Source organism: Nyctibius grandis, chromosome 4 (genome assembly GCF_013368605.1).
Source record: "Nyctibius grandis isolate bNycGra1 chromosome 4, bNycGra1.pri, whole genome shotgun sequence".
Lineage (NCBI taxonomy): Eukaryota > Metazoa > Chordata > Aves > Nyctibiiformes > Nyctibiidae > Nyctibius > Nyctibius grandis.
The window spans coordinates 12,442,708-12,467,611 of record NC_090661.1 but is presented as its reverse complement, the minus strand read 5'-3'; the positions used below and the strand labels follow the sequence as shown (position 1 = coordinate 12,467,611).

General features: G+C 38.3%; 1 protein-coding gene across 3 annotated transcripts in view; it reads right to left on the bottom strand.

Annotated features, from left to right (window-relative positions):
* The window catches only part of DENND5A (DENN domain containing 5A), a 72,249-nt gene that overhangs the window by 34,290 nt on the left and 13,055 nt on the right, over positions 1–24,904 (bottom strand). For all 3 annotated transcript variants that reach the window (XM_068398369.1, XM_068398370.1, XM_068398372.1), the window contains exons 2-5: positions 17,035–17,106; positions 16,330–16,439; positions 14,962–15,622; positions 7,658–7,845 (exon numbers count right to left, since the gene is read on the bottom strand). In XM_068398369.1, the coding sequence (XP_068254470.1) occupies positions 7,658–7,845; positions 14,962–15,622; positions 16,330–16,439; positions 17,035–17,106 (1,031 nt within the window). The remainder of the gene's footprint in view (positions 1–7,657; positions 7,846–14,961; positions 15,623–16,329; positions 16,440–17,034; positions 17,107–24,904) is intronic.

Here is a 24,904-nt window from a genome sequence, read left to right as displayed (position 1 = left end):
AGACATTGCGCAAACACAGCAGCTGGTGTGTGTGTCCACCTAGCAAAGCAGGTTCAGTGGTAGGCCAGGGATGCACGCAGAGTGCATTTGCTTCTCGTCCAAAGAAACACTCAGCACAAAGGGACAGAATCTACACCAGAACTCTCATGTTTCAAGTAAGCACCTGAATTTAGGAACTTCAAGACCTCTACTATACACATGGTTCTCTGACGGTTAGAAGTCAAGTCAGCTAATATTTACCAGGAACACTGTAAGCACCTCAAGGCATGAGAGAAATACAGCCTTGAAACTAGGCGCAATGCTTGCCAATCAGTGTTGAGGGAAGAACAAAAAACATTTAATTCGTCACAAGCTGTCCAAGAAATGTCAAGACATACTCATTAAGTAACTCTTCAAGCAGTTCAATTGCATTTCTTCCTTCTGAAACTCTCTTTAATTAATGCCATTCAACTTTCCTTCTTTTTTGGATTATCTTACCTTGGCACAGATTCTGCAGAAAACATCACTCTTGGTTAAGCTTGGCTGTACCTAAAAAGTGCTTGGTCAAAAAGTAACCAAACGTTAACCTTACCAACGTAGAGATTCTAGTCTTCACACTGAAAATAAACTCCTTGCTAATGAAGAAAAAGCCAAATTTAGTGCTTGCTAAAATTGCTTATAAGTATCTAGGCTCATCTGACTGATTCTTCCAACAGTTAAATATCCTTTCTGGAGAGTTTCTCTTTAACAGCAATACACAGTTTAAACACTCTAAGCCACTAACAATGATTGCTTATCATGCAACTTACCATTACATTTCTCAGAATTTGCCCTATATAAGAGCATTAAAAAAAAAAAAGGAAGAAATATGTTAGTGTGCAGCAATACTGTGAAGAGCGTAAAAAGTATTTCAGAGGACTCTCTGCACTTACTCAGTGCCTGGTTAATAACCCGTAAGTTAGAGGACTACCTAGAGCAGAATAAGCAAAGGAGATTCAGTAGATGACTTTAGCCTCTCTTAACTTAGGGAGACTGAGGTCATCCTCAAGAACTGCATAAGCACTTCTGAAAAGGCCATGTTCCCCAGAGAATGGAAATGGCAAAGTCACCTCACTTCACAAGCCATTCAAGAGGTACCAAAACAACATTTTTCTGTAAAAATGGAATCCCAAGTAAATAAACCACCAGTAACACACATCAAACCAGTAAGTCTCACAATGCCGCTACACTACAGATCCAACAGAAAGGAATACCAGTAAACATAGAGGAGTCTCCACCTTCAATTTATTTTTTAAAGCAAGAGAAAAGAAATGGCACTTACTTTTTATGAAACCATGGCCATCCAAAGCATTTCACATGCTAGGAACTGGGCAAGTACACAGAGTAGAAAAACAAAGGAGTTCTCTGATCACAAGGTTTTAGTTATTTTGTTTCTGGAGGCAGCAGAGCTGAGTGAGCTGTGAATAGCTGAGCACTCTGTATGTGAGCCCCTATGGATACATCGATCATCATTTTACACATACAAAACTAAAATGATATAAAGACAAGATACTCAGCAACATGTGTAAGTAGATATACAATTGAAAGAGTATCCTTAAGTTAGTTGCTTGGTATTTCAGGTCTCTAGACCAGTAGAACAGTCAAATATTCTTTTATTTGTTGCTGAGGTATCAGTTTTCTGACCAAAAGAAAACCTCAAATAGTTACACACCACTTCAATAGCAGATTGTTACAGAAGAGGACACATAACATCATCACACAATGAAACGATTCTCCTGAGGCACAACACTAAGGAACAAGGGTGTCATATCCTAACTTAAGAACTTGTCTTTCCCATAAGCTTTTATCACCACAAATAATGGGGTATCCAGGTGAGAATCTTACAAACCTTAGAAATGTGGATGCAAGTAAGTCAATGTTCATGTATCTGATGCCAAAGCTTGGTCCCCTGAGGTCAACAGCACAACTTTGCATTGGCTCAGTGGGGTCTGGGCTACACCCATCAATTCCAGAGCCAGAGGACAATTGCAATTCTTCAGTTTGACCTCAAGTACAATAAGGGCCAAACCCTCACACACATCTAGCAATGCCTGCATCAGGCCCGTATCTTTCCTTTCAGCTCTGTTCAAAAATATAGAAGGAAATGATCTAGGTTATGCCAAAAGGAAGTCTAAGGAGGAACTAATATTCACTAATAATGAGTAAGCTCCCCACACCACTGACATCCTAAAGAGAAAATATGCTTTATTTTAAACATTAATTCATAATTACATGGTATGCAAATAGATGCTATAGAACAGTCAGTTCAGATAGCACAATCACCACTACTTGAATTCTCTGTGCAGCACAGGTGCTCAAACTATAGGTTACATACAGGTTTTCACATCCCCTCCTACAGAGTCAGATTGAAACATGGTTCTGAGTTAAGGCTTCTGCTTGAATACAGAATTGAAAAACTAAAACCCATTCTTCTACAGCATTTCTACCGCACGTATCACCTTCGTGCATTAGGTCTCAACTTTTCAAATAACCACACACTTCACTTAACACACAGAAAACACAGATATGCAAATTTATACACACAGCTGGCCCGTGGAAGGTGTGTTTACAGTGGTCCTTAGTGCCATGGTCTAGTTGACAGGGTGGTGTCAGGGCAACATTTGGACTCGATGATCCCTGAGGTCTCTTCCAACCTGGTTGATTCTGTGATTCTGTGATTCTGTGTCCTAAAATCTAAAGGATGCTCCTGTGCTACTCCTGTAAGCACGCAGTGACCTTTTGCATTTATGCTCAGCACTACTGCTCTTCATGTCAACCCAGAATTTGTGACTGAGAACAACTTACAGCTGCAGCTTTCAGAAACATGAATTTAACTCCTCAAGTGGCTGTTTAACACTGAAGTACAGGAAAACATAAAACTGAAGTCTGTCAATAAATTTGCAGTATTATGAAGGATCTATCACACCAGCAGATAGCCCGAGAATGCACACAAAGCAGCGATTATCTTTCAAAATAGTTATCTTGGTCAGTCTGGTCTAAAAGTGTTAGCATCAAGAGGAAAAAAGGCTTTTCAAGAGATAGTTCTTATCTTCTAAAGCAACATACAAAAAAAAAAAAACCCACAGTGTTTATTTAAAGATTTAGCATTGAATAACATCTTTTTAATGGTTGAAACAAAAATACTGAGAGTATAGGTCTGTCTTATATTAGCAGAGAACTGGATTTTAGCTTTTAAAATGTTTCAACTTTTCTAAAAGAAAAAGCTATTGCCCAAGACCCTTGGGATCACTCCATTAAAAACATGCTTTTTTTAATGAGATACTACTTTTGTTTGATTTAACCAGTGCTGGAAGGCTCAGTGTTGCTTATTTTCACTCAAAATAACTTAAATTTCCACCATTCCCCTGCATTACAGAGTGGCGACATGCATAGACAAATCCAGTAGCATGAAATGGCCCAGAGCAACTTGCTTCTTAAAAATATATTGCTATAGCACTGCAAAAGTTTCTTTAAAAGGAAATTCAAAGACACATCAAAAAAACAATCTTACTTTAGCACTTGCTGGGTTTATGATCTGCAAGAAAGCTAGTTTAACCACTTTTTTTGATCAATTTTACTGATAAACAAACCGCACTTTTGCCAGCAGCATCTGAAACAGCTACATGTTCTTCCCTTCCCCTTTGATTTCTGCAGCACCTTATTCTAGCATCGCTTCTCCCATGCCCCCCCTTTGCCTTCTGGGTTCCTTATAAGCCTCTGATGCAGCTATCAGTGAAACCACAAGGACACTTATGCATACAGAAAGAGCCCTCAGCAAAGTAGCAATACATATAAAAAATAGCTTAACTTTAAGTGCACTGTATCACTGACATGTACAAGAAACTCAACCCTAGAGTAAGCCTCAAGTCTTTTCCACAATTTTACTGGGCCACAGAGAGTCAGGTCTTCAAGTCATTGGTGAACTTCAATGAATTCTCCATCAGGGAGATACCCAAGAGACAGTCTAAATTTGAATTTTGTACTAACGCAGTTATTTTGCTGAAGATTTTAATCATTATCTGACAAAGCATCAACTTCTAGGACACAGCTAGGTTTCTGTGATCCCATGGTAAAGCATTCCCTTAAAGCACCAGATGTGACCAAAATACGGGAGACTGCCACCACAAGCAAACCAAAACAAGCCTTAGGGCATATGGGCACAAGACTTAAATCAAACCTGACCGAGTTAGGAGAGAAGGTATTTTCACATATATTAGCCTAAAACACTTTCAGCAAGACAAATTAGTCTTTTTAAACTTCATTATAAAACCACAATCAAGAAGTCTACAGTGACACTGAGACACCCGTGCTATGCCAGATAGCTGTATTACATTCTTCTGCGATGCCCTTCAACTGAGAAGCACTAATTAGATTTTCTGTCAAAGCTCTCTTCTTTGGCCCTTGTCTAAAATAGACATTGCTTTCTCTAACAGCAGCTGTCTCATGCACCCATGTAAATAGATCAGCAACAGAGATGCAGTTTATGCAGTTTCAAGACAAAAAAAAATTTTTTTTTTGCAGAAGTCACAATAAATTAGAACATAGAACAGTTCTTTATATATCCTTTGTGATAAGTCAGGAAAATTCTGACGCTTACCATATCTATGAATCAGGAGCCTAAAGGCAGGACTTGGAAATTAAGTTCCTCATATAACCCTGATGATTTCATAAAGGACCATATACATTCCAAACTTTAGAGATAAGCAATGTTAAATATTAATATCCCTTTTGTTACTGATGATAAACTTGTCTTTATTGAAGTACAAATAATAGAATCCATATGCCCTCTTCTACTGTTCTACAACAACACATTTTATGCATGTTCCTTGTCAGGAATTAACTGTATAGCTGCTTTGGCTCTTTAAGTGAAGGGTATCTGAAAGCCTAATCATAAAGCAAAGTAGTTTTGAGATGAACCTGTAATCTGCAGTTCTAAATGTATTAAAGCTGACTGATTAAATTATTAATATCAGAAATACTAATACTGACCAATAGTTTCACTTATGAGACCAGCATGCACTTTGAATTCTGCTTTACATTTTAAAATGGTACATTTACTTCTTGTTGCAACAGCAGGGTTTTCTGGGGGGGTTTTGTGGTTTTTTGTTTGTTTGGGGTTTGGTTTTTTTTAAGTAAACCCTCTACAATGAAAATCTCAACAATAGTGAGCTCCTGTTCTTCCCAGTCTACTTTGCCTCTCGGATAAGCAAATCTATTGGTATAGGATAACTTCTTAGTCATCTTTGAAGTCTCCAGCACATGTTCAAGTCCATTTCTATGCCATAGCCTGAAGTGCTAAGGACTTCAACAGTTCACAAAAAACCTGACTCAGCAGTGACTACCAAGGGGATTTCTCAGACTGTCATACTCATTGTGTACAAAGCTTTAAGAGCTCACTCTTTGAGTAAGAAAGAAAAAAGCTGAAACTTCAGAAGGACAAGTTTAAGTCCTGCAGCAAATTCCATCACATGGGCACATTGCTGCTGCTATCAGTCCTGTGTGTCCTCCCCTCTCTGCCCTCCCAGACAATTCTGATCTCTGTAAGATACTATCAAAAATCTACTTCTTCACCTTCATAAAAGGCTATCTGTAAAACAAAATGTAAATTGAGGTGCCGTTTTTTTTAATACTACTTTGATTTCATTTTTAACATCTAAAAATAGATCAACTACCTTACTTTGAACCTCCAAAGTAAGCTGATAAAGTTCTTCAAAACCATTTACCTTTTAAATAATTGAAATATCTATTTGAAATTAAAATATGCTTATTTAGTTGGAAGTATTACAGTGATTTTAAAATGAGGAAATTCTTTACAAAAGGAGGACAGTCTTTTAGAAGCTTGTTATAATAGTGAAAATATCCATGGTGCATATTAACATGCATATCCACACAAGCATTTTACTTCAACAGCTATCCTCTCTAAAAAGTATACTAACCATATTAATTAGGCCTATCAGTACATCCAAAATTTTGTAAAAATGCAGCAAACCAAAGCAATAGACTGTTTTCATGGCAAGAATATACATTATATGTCATTAATCATGCCAGTGCAAAAAAAGAGAGGAAGAAAAGAAAAATCAAGAGATTAAATACTTTCATTTTCATAGAAAAAATAACACCGTTTGAAAAGAAATTTTCCTTTGAACTTGCCAGAAGAAACAAATGAAAACTATCAGCATATGGATTTGAGAAAAAGAGCAATGTTGGCATGGTGACCAGACTGGGGGTTCACAAAAATATGCTTTCTTTAATTTCACACAGCTTTCTTAAGGAGTGTTTTTTTTTGTGTCAAGCTATGTTGCAGCACTACTTGATAATGAAAATAAAAAACACCACCACAAAACCCTCTGCCTGCCACACTTCTGCTTTCCCAGTAACATGAAGGATGAAAGAAGAAAACAGACAACCAGAGAAAATGTCAGAGATCAGCGAACCCTACCATTGCCTGTAAGTAGGGTGTTTCCCATGGTTTACCCAGTCCCTCCCCAGCAAAGTTACACCTACAAGTAAGCAGACTCTAGCAGGAGCCAGAGCTGTGTTGTTCCACAGCTAATAACTCTGCAAGCACTCACTTCCCACAGGGCTACCCAACAGAGGTGTCCAGCTTCTTGACAACAGCCAGACCATACTGTAACACTCAGCATTTTCTATATTCAAGAGCAAATAAACCATTCAATGGCACTCGATGAGAGAAGTCATTCAGATGACTGACGGAACTGTCTCATGAGCCAGCCAGATGCCAGACACGTGACATACTCCCCATGGGTGGTTACTGGTTCCTGCAGACATTTTCCAAGAGTGCTCAACCACTCTTGGTCCCCTGATTCTTACAACCAGCTCTCAAAACTCTCTCTTGGCATGTCCCTAGAAAGACTATTTGTGAACAGTGGGATAAAGTAAATAAAAACAACCTCTAAGCAGTTTGAATGTAGTCCCAGCCCCGTGTATGAATGGCAGGACCTTAACAGATCTTTTCCTTCTCCTTTATACAGTGGCTAGTGTTAACAGAGCCTCATTACAAGGGAGGACTTCCTGAGCACTATTCCAATTACTAACAGCTTGCTCAAGTAGATACTGACATTCTGATGCAGACTGAAGCATGTGTTCTAGAAGAAAATTTGAAATCGTTTTGGTGCAGACAGCTGACAGGCTGGGCCCATGTAAGCCAACCCCAACTCAGAAATCCAGAGCAGAGAAATCCAGCCTAATCCCACGCGGCCAGGAACTGGCCCAAGCACAGCACAGTGCTGAAGCCAGTCAAGCTTTGCTCACTTGGCATCACGCAGAAGCAGCTGTGTGGCCTTTTGACCACAGCTGGTGAATTCACATTGCACCTTCTTGCACTTCCTAGCACTACAGGGCTAAGTTTTGCAGCACGAAAATGTTCCTTCTGTAACTCCACTGCATCAATACCTGTAAAATTACACTTTATCAGAGTATGCAATTTCCAAAGCAGGGGTTTATTTATCTATTTCACCAGATTTTCTCCAGCATCTCCAAAAAATAAAGAGCTATCCCAAACCAGAGCCAGTAAGAACTTCACAATGGCTGTTACAGTTAGCACTAGTGTTTTGGCTCATTTCTCACTTCCCTCCTAGTCATGTACAATATTTAATCAATCAAGACGAGCTCCTCTCACCTCTTGAGGAAGTTCCAGCTTAGACCTGTCATCCAGCCCATTAGAGTGCAAGCCCATGAGGTAAGGGACAGGAGCATCTAGAAAATGAAGGAGGGATGCTGGAAGGATAGGAACATACACATGCTGCCACTGAAATGGAAACATTAGTGCTGTGATGGTCTCTGCCACAGTCATCAGTCTCTGATAATCTGAAAAAGATCAAGGAAAAAAAAATATTTCTTTCACAAACATTTTAAGTAAATGAACCTAAGTTAAAGAAATGAGAGCTTGTTTTAAAACAGAAACCACAAAACCCACTACTAGCTGAGCAGCATCTTAATGAAAGCCCAGAGTTGTACACCCAAGCACATTTTGCTGAAACAACAAAGAGAGCTTAACGCAAAGTAGGTCATTCTACAAGTCATATGGAAATGAGCAAATTGAGTCTTAGCACCCATTAAGTCACCCTCTGCTACCTATACCAGGGTTACCAGGAACACCAGTTTGAGTATGGAAGCAGTATTGTAATCAGTTAAGAAACACATAGGAAATAATGTCTTTTCTCTCTGCTTATGGCTTTCTATGGAAGCCTTGGATGAAACCCAAGGCATCTGGTATCTCTCAGATAAACATTTTTTAAAAGAGTGTTTGAACGTCTATAAAACATGCTGTATAGTAGCCAACCCAACAGTGTGACTGAAACAACTGTGTAGAAAATAAAAAGGATCAGCTTTGTTTATCCTTTGCAATGTATGACCGAAGTCTCAGTTCAACGTAAAAACAACTCATCTCCTCCCAGAATTTAACAGCAGTGCTAAATGCACCCATGCAACATGCATACCAAAGGTCTTTTTGTTCAGCAGCTGGTGGCTAGAGCAGTTAACACTGCAGTACACTGGGCCAAAACCTCACCCTCCTCTCTTAGACTACAGAATCATCTTTAATGGTTTTGGATATCTATGCACCATAAAGGAGGAGGCAACATCATATGAACTGAGAGCGTGTGGTCCTATACAACTGCTGAAACATTCAGAATGCTTTTGAGCTGCCAGGCTAGAAAGAATATAAAACAAGCTCACAAGACTAAGACAATTTCTACCTTCAGTCAAGCTATAATGATACTGCAACAATATCCAATTCCAGCCAGGAAAGGCAGGGAGGGGAATAGGAGGAAGGGAAAAAAATCAGTATCCTTCATCTCTGTGTTGAGGTGTGGGGTATGTGTGTCTTCTCCCAACATGTTCATAAAACTACAGACATTATGAAATTGAAAAGACACTTGAATGCACAGGTTCAGGTGTTGAGGATTCTTAAGCTGTTGCACACTGTTGCAGAGTGCAAATAAAAACTGCAAAAAGAACATTTGCTCTAAACAAACACTCTGGAGAAAATTTAAGCTTAACTGTGCTCTTCCTAAGGTTATGGCTTTAATTCTATCCTTTACCCATCCTCCACTCAGACTTCAGAGGGCAGAAGACAGAGGGCCAAGAAATTACATTCCTGGCATTCATGATTAATTTTGTTTGAAGTCAAAGTTGCAGAGTTTGGGGTCTGCAAAGAGTCCCATAACCCAAGAGGAATTCAGCACAAGCTTTGCTAACATCAGTTGTAATTCTGCAATCTAGGCTTTTGATTTTTCTTTTCAGATCAAGCTCTGCTGCACAGAGCTACTTGTCCACTGCCTCGCAGTAGATGTACTGTGACTGAAGGAGCCTTCAATCTAAACAAGCCAGAATAGCTTAAACAGTTTTACGTTTTTGCCAAAAGCTTACTTGGACTGAAACACATTAGGGAACAATCAATGAACACCACCAGCAGCACTCCCCTATTCTGACTGGACACCAGTTTCTGCCTACACAGTTACTTACTGGTTTGCAGCTTTAATCACAGCCTGACTGCGAAGAAGTGATTAATTAATGATAAGCTTTGGGAAGAAGAATCCATTCCATACCCTATTTTCTTCAGCTTTAAAAGGAATTTTAAATGCAGCCATAGATACACAAACATTCTAGCTGGTTCATATTCAGTCTATTTATTTGAAAGAACAAGTCTCAGAATAGAAACAGTGTTTTCCTACTATACAAAACTCCCCTGTCTAATCCTGCTGGGTAATTTAAATACAACTTCTCTCTCTGTCATTAAGCTAACTTTAGTATTAGGCTTTCAAATTAATTACAAAGTAACAATAATTCAGAATTCCTATCCACTCAGCAGCTACCTCCTGCAACCGAGTTTTCTGCAAATGCGGCTCTCTAATCCTGGATATCCACATGGCTCAAGCCATTCCCAGCCATTTGGCCTGCACAGTCATGGCCTGCAAGTAACAGCGACTACATTCTGCAGGCTTTATGCATGTCAGGAGCTGTTGGCAAAAGGCATGCACAAACGCAAGAAGCCTGGAAACATAAACCAAAATAACTTAAATGTTTTCTTAAGTTATAACCTACCTGGAGAGGGTATGGAGTTTCTTTGGTTTTAAAAAAAGAAGCAAACAGCACACTTCTAGTACCAAAACATTACATACAATTTAAAAATAATAATAACAAAAAAATTAAAAGAGGGAGAAAGCGCTTCGGTAGTGTCTTGCTCTTGTTTTTGAAATCAGAATATGCTTATTCTGGTGCAAATGACACAGAGTCTTTTGGCCTTGTATTGTACAAGAGCACTGGTAGGGAAAAAGTGACATACCGTTAGTGCACTATTAGTTTGGAAAGTACTTAACTGATCACTGTGTAGGGAAAAGAAAATACGCTACTTTTTAACATAGCTGCTTAACAACACAGAAAAAGGCTGATTTGTTCTTCTAACCAATTACTGTAGGTAAAATACATTATCCCTTAAAGCATGTATGAGAAGTTATCTACACTAGTATTTATCTATATCTAGTATACCTAGACATTTTTGTTGGTCTGTAAAAAGCAAGTAAATCCAGAAAAAAAGAAGAATTGAGGGGTCTTGGGTCTGGAAAGAGAGAAGAAGGATGGGAAGAAGGCGGCAGCTGTAAGAACCATGATTCCACCTCTCCATTTTCACATTCTACCAGAGAGAAGTCTATCAAGTGCCTACAGAAATTATCTGATTTGGCCAAATTTAAAACCATTACATGATCACTTTCTGGAATATTTTTTCCTTCTAATCTTCCTACTTAATGGATCACAATGAATTGTATTTGTTGTATTTGTCAAGTAATTTCCATTCCACATGCAACTCCCATATTGCTGCTTCAAGGCAGAGCGTTGCCCATAGAGTGGAGGACTATTACTACAGACGAGTTTGGAGATGTTCAGAAAGTACATGGATAAACCAGAAAGATGGACTACTTGCCAGGATTAAGCTTCTCTTTAATCTGAAGGGGAAAATATTATATATGCAGTCCCTATGGACAGGTAGCATGCAATGCAGTTGAGCCACCAGAACAAAGCATTGCCTGGAGAGTTCCCTTTAAGTGTGCCTGTTCACAGCAGAAAGTATGGTGTAAAAGAAACATTTTTCAACAAATTTTTCTGAGCACAGGTATTCAGTACGTCAGACTTCTTAGAGAAAACGTATGTGTCTTTAACTGGGCCTTTTACTTTAAAAAAACCTGTAATTGCTGTAAGAGAGAATTGTGGTCAGTAGAAGCAGTGGGTCAAAGTACTTCTTATTTGTGTTCACTTCTGTGTCTGACAGGCTGATTAAAGATGCCTGCACCAACCAGCAAGTTTCCTAAATCACTGGAGGCATAAGAAGAAAATGTCCTACGTAAGACATTAGAGTTGGGCAACACGAGACTAATACTGCAAAGAAATAAAACTAATACTTTAGACCTCCAGAGTGAACATAATACTTTAAGCAAGTGAAAGAAATATGGGGAGAAGTGATTCAAAAGCAAAGCAAAGCAGAAAAAAAACCCACACCTTTATTTGTAGTTAAAAATGGCAATAGACAGCAAATACCCAGACAATAGAAACTGTTCAAGATCATAGTCTGTGGCAGTGGTGCATTGTATTTCCCCTTTTATTGTTTTTCACTGTTCAGAAAATCTCCTCCAAGCAGATTTCACAGCTGTCTTAACTCAGTGCACACTTTTCAGAAGAGCTCTAGGTGCTCTACAGAGATAAGGAATAAGTCTGTTTCACAGATACAAGAGCAACATAAATTGCAGGAATGCAAAAATCAGCTCCTGCAGAACAATCTGGTGAGGGCACTACTGAAGGCCTCCTTCAGCACCGCTGTCTCTTTGCCAGAGCACCTAGGCACTGGCTCAGCACTAGGAGCAGCTACAGATGCTTCACTTTCTTACAGTCACCTGCATTCCTCTAACACTTCCCAAATAGGAGACAACTCTCTCAACAGGACAATCAAATCAAGGAATTCATTCCCTGCATTTGTCTTACACTGATCCAAAACATACAGGCTGTGCCAATATAGTGGGACAAAAGACGACTTACCAGAAGCATGAAGTCAGAAACACGTCAAAGGAATCTTAAAGCAAAACACATTCACTGCCAACTGAAGTTACTCTTATTCCAAGGACTGACTGCAACTTAAGATGATAAATAATTTGTTTCAAAAATGATTCCATCTGGCAGCAAAGTCCTCCAAGAGTTTTGGGTTGTTTTTTTTTTTAAAAGTAAATCTTACAACCAAACACTCTGATCCTGACACGTGCTATTCTAAATCTAAATCCACCCAATGAGTATCACAATCTCATCTGACCTAGGAGAACAAGAAGTTATCCCAGCCACCTCAGCTGTCACAGGTTTGAGCACCAAGAGATTTAACAAACCCAAAGGACATTAAAAAAATTTAAGATTTATATTCTGAAGGACAACCTAGACCTCACACTACTGCATGTGCAAGAACGTGAGCAAGCCCTTACAAAAGTTCAAACAATTTCTGATTCCACTTAGAACTGAGTGCACCATCACCTGTATCTACATTTAATAATCCCTGTTTTACAAACAGCAAAAAATGGATGTTACTCAACCATACAGAAGATAGATAAGAATGTATTAGGAGCATATTGCAGTTTAAAAAACAAACAAAAAACCCAACAAAACCCCACAAAAAACCTAAGCAAACTAAAACAAAGGAAAAAGAGGAAACCTGTAAGTAAAGGTATCGACAATCAGAACCTCAGAAGTTCCATTTTCCTACTGATATCATCCTTTTAAGCAAAGCAAGCAATCACTTTACTAAAACAATCTTCTAATTCACTGCCATGTAGAAAAAAACAGAATATCATGGTTAGAAAAGACAAAAACAGAAGTTACAGGAAGAAAAAGTTGACTTTCTAGAACTTCAAAATACTTCACACTCCCATTTCAAGTAATACGAAAATAAAGTACATGTGTAGTAAAAGCATTTTAGAAAAGAAGTCTTCAACTTGGCTCCTGGCTATCCCAGCAGTAAGCAGTTACTTCTGTTATTAACTCACTAGAAGCTTTGAAAGTATTCTGAGTAAGTATTAGCAAACTGCACCAAAGGCTTTTTTAAGAAAAAACAGCAGATAAAAAAAGAGTGCCAGAGATTAGATCCCTCAGAAATACTTAAGAGGAGCTATGTTTCAAAGAACTATGGTTCCTATTACTGAGAAGGCACTGCCACAGCTAGTTCACCAAAACTGAGGGCCAAAAGTCAGCAAACAAATAACTAAAATTCTTTTTCTACTGAAAGAATTCTTTTCAGCCGGAAACTGTATGCGAGAACTAAATAGAGAGAGACAAGACACCTCCATAAGGTGCAACACAGCCCAACTCAGCCAAAGCTTGGGGTGAGGCAGGGGAAGAGTGGACAGAAACTGTCATAAAGATCCAGGCCCACAGGCCTTCAGCTGCACGGTCCCTTTGAATTCCATATGTCTGGGCGTGCAAACAAAAAAACTCAAGTGTTCCAGAGCTATTTTAAGCTTCTTTAATTAGCCACTGATCAGACATTTGGGAAGTGCCCAGGAAAAAATGCTAAACCTATTAATATGACTTGGAAAGAGAAGCCAGAATGCAAAAGAGTAGTCCAGAAGCGAGCCGAGTTCCAGCCCAGGAGAAAAGAGTATTTCTAATGCAATGGCCTGAATTTGCTTTTTAAATCCAAGAGAGTAACCACTATCAAGTACAGTAAGGTTTTCTGACTGTGTTTGAATTACTGTATAGTTTTTCTCTGGTAGTTAACAGTGTTTATACAATGCAACAACTGTGACATAACACCCTGCTGCCATTATACACTTTTAATCACCTTGACTATACACACAAAATCCATCTTTGATTTTAGCCTATGCACACATCTCAACACACAAACATCTGTGTTTCATGCTTGGAGAATGTTGCTAATAACTGCAGGTAATATTTTATAAATAGTTACCATTTGTATTCTACATATTTCAGTGACAGCTCAACGGAAGAAAATATCAAAAACAGATAACAGTAACACTATGGACTATCCCTGGATTTGTCTTGGGGTCTTCTAGGCTTCTTTACCATTACTATAAAACAGTGTTCAAACAGTCTGTCTACTTTAAACCACACCATTATGAATGAGTGGGTCTGGACTAACGTTAGCCAGCTTGGGACAAAAAAAAAAAAAAGTAGAAAAATTATCTTTTGGCGTAACTCTACATACTCTGTTACAGTAACAGGATGCAAAGTAAGAAGCCCAGTATTCACAAATATCAACACAGAAAATGGATATCACTACCACATTACTTATTAATTGATAAACAGATGCTATTTCAGCTTAGTTGCTGCCTATCCTCTTCAAAGCAAGCTTCATCTACACGACTTCATCAATAACTGTTTCAAGGCCTTAACAGAGATTTGGGATTTAAATTCAGTCAAATAAAACTTTTTTCAGGTAATTTTATTTCAAAGTAACAACTGAAATGTGACTTTGGGCACTCAAAGAGAAAATTATATTTGCATCATTAATCCTTCAGAACCACATAATTATCTATGTATCTTCTCAAAACCCATGGATAGTTTGTCAGAGATAGGAGGGAATTCAGCTAAGCGGCTGGAGAGGAACATGGGAGAAGGCATACTACTCTATCCCACAGCACATTTCCAGAGACAACAATAAAGGCGACGGTCAGTCCATGAATACAAGAGATTATGCGAAAGCCCAAAGTTTTAAATTTAGGTGTCTAAAAACAGGAGCCAATGCAATGCTCTCTTTGCAACTCCAGTTCTTTTCTCTACCTTAAAACCTGCACATAGATCAGCCTGGATTCGTTAGCATGCTAATGCCACTTTAATGCAGCTATTCTGTTGTGTGTTTTTTAAAATTCAAGAAAAAAAATGACCTTGTGCCAGTACAACTACAAGATAATAAAACAAAAACCAAGTACTCACGCTGTGAATAAAGCAGTATCTGAAACTCCAAGAGGGCACAGGTAAAGAGTTGAACCACATTTTCTACGCCAAGCAATTCAAAGACTTCTTTAACTGGAAAATCAAATAATGGTAGTTCACTGGTGCTTGGCCTCTGGCAGACAATTGGTCCATAAACACCTGAAAATTTTAATGACCTTCCTGCTGGAGGAAGAGGAACCTCATAGAGAATATTGTAGATGTAGCTTTCTAAAGGTAGAGGTGGTGGCTGAGGTGAAGTCACTGCTTGGTGAAGTTGTTCCAGTACTTTCCTACAAGCTTTCATAAAAGACATTGGAGTAATTAGACAAATGCACTTTGAGACATAGAGTGTGTCTCGGCTGATGTCATAGGAGTTAAAACGTTGTAACTTTGAAACAGAAGTGCCATTGCAGTCTCCAGCGCTGCTGCAGCTATCTTTGTCATTTGTGGGTGGAGTATGAAGAATGTCATATTCAGCATTGTGCATATGATACAATGTCTGCATTGCACTGCAGATCTGTTTGCTAGTAACTTCCTCAAAAAACGTGAGAGAAAATCCAAATGTACGTGAGCCATCTTCACGAGTAATAATAAAAGAGTGGAACTGAGGTTCTCTGGAATCTGCTTGTGTCTTGAAAGCAAGCCCTTTAGGCATACACAGCTATAAAAAAGGGGGGAGGGGAGATAATATCAATTAAAACACACTTTTCTCTCCCCCTGCCTCCAGAAGCATTAGTGAAAATAGGATTTAGAATCCACAGACTGCCATTGCATTTCACGTTAAATTCTAGTAAGTGTTACATCTCTGTACAATACAGTAATATGCATCTAAATCAGAAAAACTAAAGGAACATATTAAAAGGGCTGCATGCAGTTTCTATTGAAACTCATAACCATTTTGTTACCAACTTCAACATGAATAAAATAACAGAATTCAAGCTCAGACAAAGGAAAGTATTTTGGTCACCAAGACCAGAAACTTGACAGAGAAAGTACTGCACGTTATCTAAATTAAGAAACCATACCACACTCTAGTAAACCGAAAAATCATGCACAAAGAAGATTCATTAATTGCAGACTAATTTATTTCTCTACCAATTCTCTAGAATGTAACAAAAAAAAGTTGTAAAAGAAAAAAAAAACTCTCCTAGGGACTTATCACTTACAAGTTTTAACTTAATTTCCTTTAAAAAATATCCCAATTAAATGAAAAGGCCTTTTGAGCCTGCACAATTTAGAGAAAGTCCTGATTATTTCAAATCTATAATAGACTTCACACTTTTTTTGTCAAAGAAAACACAGATTAATGCCTTCAATTTTTAAGGTAGCTTTTTGTCTTAAAAACAAAAGCCATGAAGTGATACTGACCATTCCCACTGCATCCTGGTCAAAAGGGTTCCATTCAACATTCTCAGGATAGCGAGCAAGAACTTTGGATTTAAAAGTGCGTCTTAAAGGAGTCTGTTCAAAGTTTTCCCCTGCAGGTGAAAGACAAATACAGAAGTAAATACTTCATTCTCTTTTTAAGCTCATACAAGGCCAAAAAGCAGGACATCAGCAGGTAGATGCGAGGGTAAGTGAATTAAGCACACACTCCTTTTAAGAGAAACAGAAAATGCAAGACACAGTTAGCATATAATCAGACTGCAGATATTAGCAAGGATTAGCACTGTAACATTTCTATGTTGTTAAGTATCTGGGCTCTTCCTTAAGCGCGACTATCTTGAGACTGTGGTCGTGACAGCAATTCTCTAAGCTACTGTTCAGATATTCCAGATTCTTGTTAAAGCATAGCTAAAGCTTCAGTCTCGGTGGAATTTTGTTACTGAAGAAAAGCACAAATAGACAAGATGCAAAGATGATGCAAGTTTAAGATAGACATACAAGTGGCATCACTTAATTTCTTCTTAAAGACTTAGGAAAAAAGGGTATCCACCATCTATTACAAGAAGTTAGCTGTGAAGAAAGAGTCTAGAAGGTTAAAAGATCAAGAACCACATAAATGCCCATGAAGATAGGGTATCAGATGAACAAAGAATTGTGCGTGTTTTTTCCCCACACTTTTTCCTTTACCTTCTGTTGCACTTGAAATGAAACGGCTGGCACCATCTTGGGTTTTAGAGGCCTGAATATACTGGCATAAAGCTATATAACAAATAAAAACAACACTGCATTATAAATTTCATACTGTTGACTGTAATTATATAGCTAGCACATACCAGTAAAAATCATAAAAGTATTCTATACAGAATTAGCATGCATAACAGATAAGTCTACTCTCCTAATATGCTTTTTATACATATACAACTTTATACAAATTTCCCATTTCAGGTACATATTTCTTGAAGAAGATGATGAGTTTGTAATAGAAATTCATAGTTCCTGTATACACAATGAGAATACTGATGCAGCAATGGGAACTAGTTGCTGTTTAAATGAAAGCTTTACATGCTAAACTATAAAATACTCCCGAAGAGCAGATGAAGAAACTAACCCCAAGGACTAGACCATTTCAAGGCCTTTAAAACTGTATGAATATAAGTGGCATGGTCCAACTTTTCCCATACACTAGACTGGCTGATAGTCTTGTTTATAAGCTCTCAAATTTCCTCCAGAGCAATGACTGTTCATTGTGATAGCACAGAACTTTCTGCAGTACATCTTCTGAATGTGTGTAGTTGCTTTAAAAAAAAGCACACAACCGCATATCTTAAAATAAGCTTAGCTATCTTACTAGAATGCAATTAGCTAAATGAGCATGCAGCTGTTGACAGCTGCACTAACAATTAGGCACAATTGCATGAAATCATATGCTTTAAATAAATTGAACTATTTCAGCAACACCTGCAAAAAAGAAAACATGCTTCAACTCCTCACTTGTTTTCTTACACGCAGCAATTACATGGCATTAGAAATTGATTTCAGAATTGGTTGGGTTTGTTCTGTACTTTTACAGTAATATCTAAAGTTCAATTTCTAAGCCAACTTAGAATCTTTATTTCCTACATTTACTTCCACAGAGTAGCCATACACAGAGGTAGTCATAACACTGCCTACAGACAATAAAGAACCTAACAAACACATCACACCAAACAAAACTTCATTTCCACTGAATGCTTAAGAAGTCCTTTGATAATTGAGAAGTCACGTAACTCTGGATTTTGTTTAAACTAAGTCTTCACTATTACCTCGAACAGGGAACCTACCCCGAATCAGGACCTAGGACAGGTCTCACAATACCCAAAATATTCACATCTATTTCACTAATCCTCTGGTTTTTAGCACTGAAATTAAAGGAGGGATTGTTTTCCCTGTTTGCCTGAAAAATCAACAGATCAGCTGATTTTCATACAAAACCACTCAGCTATAAGTATTTATTACTTTGTTCAGAGAAAAAAATGCATACTTGAGAAAATCTGAAACATGTATAGAGAGGGATAGTAAGGAAAAAACAGAACACAACTTCACTGAAATATAACCATCTTGGGAAAGAACATAGTCAATGACAGAAAACATAACAGCATTTCTGCAAGAGCTAAAAACAATCTTAAAAGATGAAAATAAGCATTTAAAGAAACTTCCACTCTCCCAGAAAGAGAAAGAAAAATGGACATAATGCCACATCTCTATTTACTGACACAAACATACACTCAAGTAAAGACAGTCCTCTGTAAAAGCAGTTTTAAAAATAAGTCAGGAGATTTAACACACTAACTATTTTCTATATTTACATCTGTGCAGATGATGTAATGTCAACTTTTACATAATTGAGGAAAAATGTCAGATGTTTACTACGCTTTTTTGTTCCTTTTTTTTTTTTTTTATTCCACATACATATAAGGGAGAAAATACCTGAAGGCCAAATTTTCTCCTGAACTTGGAAACCACACACCACAATAACTGGGTTCACCTATGTGCAAGGTCATGTATATTTTGGAAATAAAAAGAAAACCTGTCACTTGAAGATCTTTTCATTAAGACGATTAATATTGCAAAATACATGACGCTGCTCTTCCCTTCTGATAAAAAAAAAACAAAACAAAACACCACCAAATGGATGCTTATATATTTTAAGAAGCCTTGCCCCATCTCCTCCCAAGAGACATTCTCTCCAACACACACTTTAGACATGAAGTCTGTGTATAATTTAATGGAAGTACTGAAATTGATTTCTGGAAACCCATTGAGTCCTGATCCAGACAGAAACACAAGGCAACATTTACATGCCTTCCTGTAATTCATCAAACGATTCAGCTGTTGCACAGACACTGCTCTTGCCAAAGTGCCTCCATATTACACTTCTTTCCTAGAGCCATACTACTCTGACATCGTATTTGTCGTGTTGATTTCTGCGTGAGTGTGATGCTCACTTTCTCTTTCACGGCAGTACAGTCTTCCACCTTTATCTATCTCCTTTTGTAGGAACTTCCATGCTTGTAATACAGCAAACCACTGGACCTTCAGATCGGGCAATGCTGACTTCTACAGATACTGACAGGGCAGGGAATCTCACGTGATGGTTCACCAACAACATCTGGAAAGTCCAACCCAGGAACAGAAATGTGATCTCTGCAACTCTAGGACACAGGCCACCCTGTTTTCTTGCCATTGCAACTAATGAGAACCTGAGCACCAGCAAGTCCATTGCCTAGGCTCCCCTTTCACTTCTCCCACTAAGCAGCTAGTGGTTGTCACTAAATAGACATCAACAGACAGGAAAAAAAGTCCATAAACAATATTTGCTTATATGCAGAGTTAAAAAGCAATTAACCCTAATTTCTAAATTTATGATCAGTTAGAAGCCTCAAACACAAGCCCCCTGCTCCAGCAAAATACCAATTGCAGTACATCTCCAGCAGGCAAAAATAACTCATGGTTTCAAGATCTGTCTCTGTGTGAATTAAAAACTGATTAATTCAGTACTAATTGAAATGATTTTGATAAAAACACTGAAGACAGGAGCACATTTAACAAATGCAGGAGACAAACTCATCAGCAAAAATGGACAAAGTTTTTTCCTAGAACTGAGAAAATGAAGACGTAAGAGAAGATAAACTGATAAAAATATTATGTATCCCACAAGTTTCAGAGTGAGTACAAGTTTCCACACTTAACAACTATCAAAGGACTGCTATCATCAAATCACGCTTTTCATAAGGTTCCTCTCCTCTAGCAGAAGTGATGGCTAGAAAGTACTTTCCTTACTGAGCCGAGTTACAATAAAGAGGTCTTCAAACAAGATTTCTCTGTAAATAATTCCTTTCTTTTGCGCAAGTTCCATGTAAAAGGGACCTTTTTTTTTTTTTTTTTTAAATGGAACACAGTATTGCCTGCTGAAGACTAAGGAGGCCTTTCAAACATGTTTGATGATCCTCACATACACATTACTGCTCAGCTGTTCATCACAGCAAAGGAAAAGCTCTACAAAAAAGAAGATGCAAACCTCCTCACAGACTACAAACTTGCAACTCATTTGGATTTAAAGCAGAAACAGTAATCGAATAGGTACAACTATAAGATTATTTGTAAGGAACTGTCGTACAACATACATATAAAATCCTTAAACAAAAACTTCGATGAAAAAGGAAGAAAAACAGGAATACTTCAGGAAGTTTCAGGCCAACATACTTCTCAACATCAAACCTTCAAAACACTAATTGTATTTTGCAATGTAAACAATGTCACCAAAGCATAGTGAAACATCATTTCATGAGGCACTGTACAAATCCACAGACACCAGTTCAGAATAAGACCTGGTGCTGCAACCAGCAGAGGAGTGGCAGTGAAGCAGAGAATCTCAGGATTTCTTTGTCATCGGAAAAAACACTATTCGTGGCATCCCACTCAAAATAGGATCAGTGAAACGATTTGGATAGAGAATGAAGAAGGGGTTAACAAAGACAACTGTTCCACTAACGCAGTTTAGCCCACGTCCACACAAGCAGCTTAATTAGCTCATAGCGATCCCCCAAAACAGGAGGGAAGCAAAGAGTAAACCACAGACAGATGTTCTTAAACTGGTGCACTGAAGAAAACATGGGACTATAGCAGAGTTTTAATAACTTACGTGGGTAACTGAATAACTCTTAAAGCCGCTCCTCCTCCTGAGGCCCAGCTCGCCCACCCGCTGGCTCCCGCCATGCTGGGTAATAGGTTTTTCAAGACCAGCAACCACCATCTGGCTTTGGTAATGCCCCTTCCTTCCTCTCCCTTCTTTCACACTTCATCAACCCCCTAAGACTCCACCACAGGGTGGAAAAGGAGCAAAGATGCTACAGCAATCAGTGACTTGAAAAGATTTTATCCCTCTGAACTGTGGCAAAACCAAGCTATTCCCACTGTTACACTATGTAGGCCGTCAGCCTCATCACAGCCCTCGCTCTCTCCTTACTTGTTACCATGTAATTTAAAAAGACATGCATAAAGACTTAAGTTCTTAGAGTAAGCTTGCTTATCAAAAGGGAAGTCAACAGCTAGGCATAACCTCTGAGGCAGTCTCCTTGGCTGAGGGACGTCTAGGACATCAAATGCTGCTGCTACCAAGGCTGCTGGCTTGGCCCAGCCATTCCTGCAGCGGGCAGAGCTCAGCTCACAGCATCTCATGCTGTGAGGTGCTGACTCGGTACTGACCCAATTAAATCTCACCTAAGAGGCAGATATTCTCCAACCCCTCCCTCTCACATATCTTCAGTAAACTGAACTTGATGGACTGTATTGCATGCATAAAGGAAACTAAAAACCTGCTCAAGATGACCAAAGAGTTGAAACACATCACATTTAGTTGGAACATGTGGTTAAAACCAGCCCCTTTTCACAGCTGCATTGAAGCTCACACCACTCCTCTGATGGCCATCTAACACAATTTGCAGTGTACGGAACCATAAGGCCTGACAGACTGCCAGTTCTAACATTATTTCTACCACCTTAAATGATGCTGGCCTATGAGTCTGTAACTTGGACTTCCTAATTACAAGCATTTTAGAACAGCTAATGCATACACTCCAAGTATCCTATCTTTGAACGAACAACTATACATCATTTTATTGAGTGATATCTTACTGAGTCACCAAATACTGAACGCAAGCTGTATTACACTGTAGATTTGTAGTGTATGCAGGAAATCTCTCTGGCTCTCATTTTCATGCTCCTCCCTGCTCTTCCCCATATAACTTTTCTTGCTGCTCAACCTGTGAGCAGAAGACAGCTGCATCTGTGTCTTGGTCTGATGAAAATTAGGACTTACAAACTCAGAGATACTACGTGGAGTTTCCAACTTGTGCAGGACAGCATTGCTTTGGAAGTATCTGCATGAAACTATCCATATCAATGGATACCACTTCTCTACAAGATTACACAGAGAAAAAAAAAGTTACAGAAACTAGATTGAAGTAAAACATTCTCCAATTCAGTAACGCGCAAAACACTATCTACCAGGTTTTGCTCAGCTTTGAGAAGGAATAAAAAGAGGGAGTTCTGAAGGTCTAATTTTAGCTCTTTCCCGAATTACCCAGAGAAAAATCTGATTTCCTGCCTTCCATATTCCTCTTTGCGGGGAGGGGGAAGGTCTTACCAGCACAGTAATAAGAAAAATGGTTAGGTTATACAACTTGCAGTTTCAATTGCTTATTAACTCCACCTTAATATATAAACAATTACAAGTTTCAACTGAGAAATGGATTTACCGTAAGTGAAAAAGATTAAATTTTGAATTCTCAACAAAAGAGGAAGACAACCTTTTTAAAGGGTCATCTTTAAATTTAGACTTAAAACCCTGCCACCACAGACACACACCTCTCGCTCCATTCCCTTCCCTTTTTGACTGCCATTTGAAAGTTCTGTTTACAACCTGAACCACGGGGGAGTGCAATTCATGGTTGCTATCATTATTACTAGGTGCACGTAACCATGCTAAGTAGTAACATATTTCCTGTCAAACCTTCATGTGTAGTCATGAAATAAGGTAGACCTGTATTGAAACCTCATAACACATACACTGTAAATTCAAGCTATGCCTGCCAATCACATACGTCCTCTCAGGTAACTTACAGCAACAGAAGCAACACATATCCAGATGGATTGTTTGCAAATTTCTAATGCAAATTCTCAAGAAAAAATGTACATGATTGTAACAATTCAGTTTTCCCTGCTGAGTAGTTTGTTTCTTTGTGAGTATGCTTCTAACCCCAGATTTTTTTTCTCTTCAATACATCAATCATTATTCTTTGTAACCCATACCCTGCCATGAGAAGTTTCCATTCATGTAACAAAGTTCTGTCTAGTACAGAACAGTACTGTGTGGCTTAAGTTGTCCTGAATTAGAAATGGCAAATTTGATCAAAAAAAATTCCAGGGACACTTTGCAAATGAAACTTTTTAAAACTGAATCACAGACTTTTGTATATGCTGTCAATTCTCTATTTGGTTTTAGTTTTTAGAAAGTGACTGCAGTGCTGCAACTCTAAAAATTACGCAAGACTAAGAACTGTACAGGAGCTTCTCCCTGCATACCAGCTAGAAAAAAAGTCTTTGAGCAGCTATTTCTGAGGTAGAGTCTAGCTCAATTTTCCCTCTTTGACAATAAAGAGCAAGTCAGAAGAAGCTACGCTAGTTATCAGAAAAAGGGCCAGATAAAAGAACTGAATGGTTGCACAACACTCATTTTAAAGAATTGTTAATACTGCCACCTTCATTTGTTCATCAAGTCTGCTGATCTGCTTAAAATAATTACAAAACAAAGACATCCAGAAAGCTCTACTGATTCTGATTAAATGCTTTGTTGCTTTCACCCTGCCAAGCAGCTTCTTTCTTTAGATTCTTGTGATACAGCCTGTTATTCATTTAATTAATTCAGTCCTGGCGTACATTTATTGTATACATGACATCTTCAAATAAAAAAAATACTAGATAGCATGCAATCAAAACATTAATTTTATATTTTCTACATAAGGACACTCTTACAGGAATCTTTTAGCATAGAGAGGCTGCATATGCAATTCCTGCTGCCACTAAAATGAACATATTAATGAAGTAAATATAAAACAGCTTCAACACGGAACAGTCATATTGCTGTAATTAAACAAATGAGTAAGAACAATGAGAGTCTGTACCAGCAACAGAAACTATGAGCCACACACTTAGGGCAGCTTTCCTGTGCCATGCAGCATGCTAGAGAAACTGAATTTAGGATTCAGAAGACCCTATAACCAAACCCTTTATCTCCACTCTTTCTACACCACAGTTCAAAGGATCTTGCAATGGTGGGAGTTATCACAACTTGTGCAGGGTGGGGGCTTGAGACTGAGCTGACCATGACAGCCAAAGAGCAGAGTTTTTCCCAAGTGTGGGTTACAAGTCAGAAGTCAGTCAACAAGGAGATTTGATTAGTGCATGAATTTTAAACACTATCCAGAGAACTGCCTAATTCTATCCTGCTTTCTATTTAAAAATATAATAAAGCCCAAAGAAATACTTAGGTGAAAACAGACATCATAGGATATTTTGAAAACAATCTTCCTTATTCTTGGGTTCTGGGTGAAAACAGAGTAGCTGCAATAACACACCTGCCAAAGGGCATAACACATAGGGAAAAAGTCTGAATTGTTTCCAAAGATACAAGAATGGCAGCAGTCCACAGCACATTTAGAATTAAGTTAATCTAAAACCAGCAGCTAATGTCATGAACAGCAGTAGGATTCCCAGTTCAGCCAGCAGCTAATGTCATGAACAGCAGTAGGATTCCCAGTTCAGCCAGCAGCTAATGTCATGAACAGCAGTAGGATTCCCAGTTCAGCCAGCAATCATTCTCATATTAATCATTAAGGTAAATAATTATGTTCCCCAAACATAAAATTACTCCAGCTCTAAAATTCATGTTCCAAGTCTAAATAAAAATAGTTGTCTGGAAAAACAGATAGCCTGCATACTTCTGGAATCCTCACTGTAG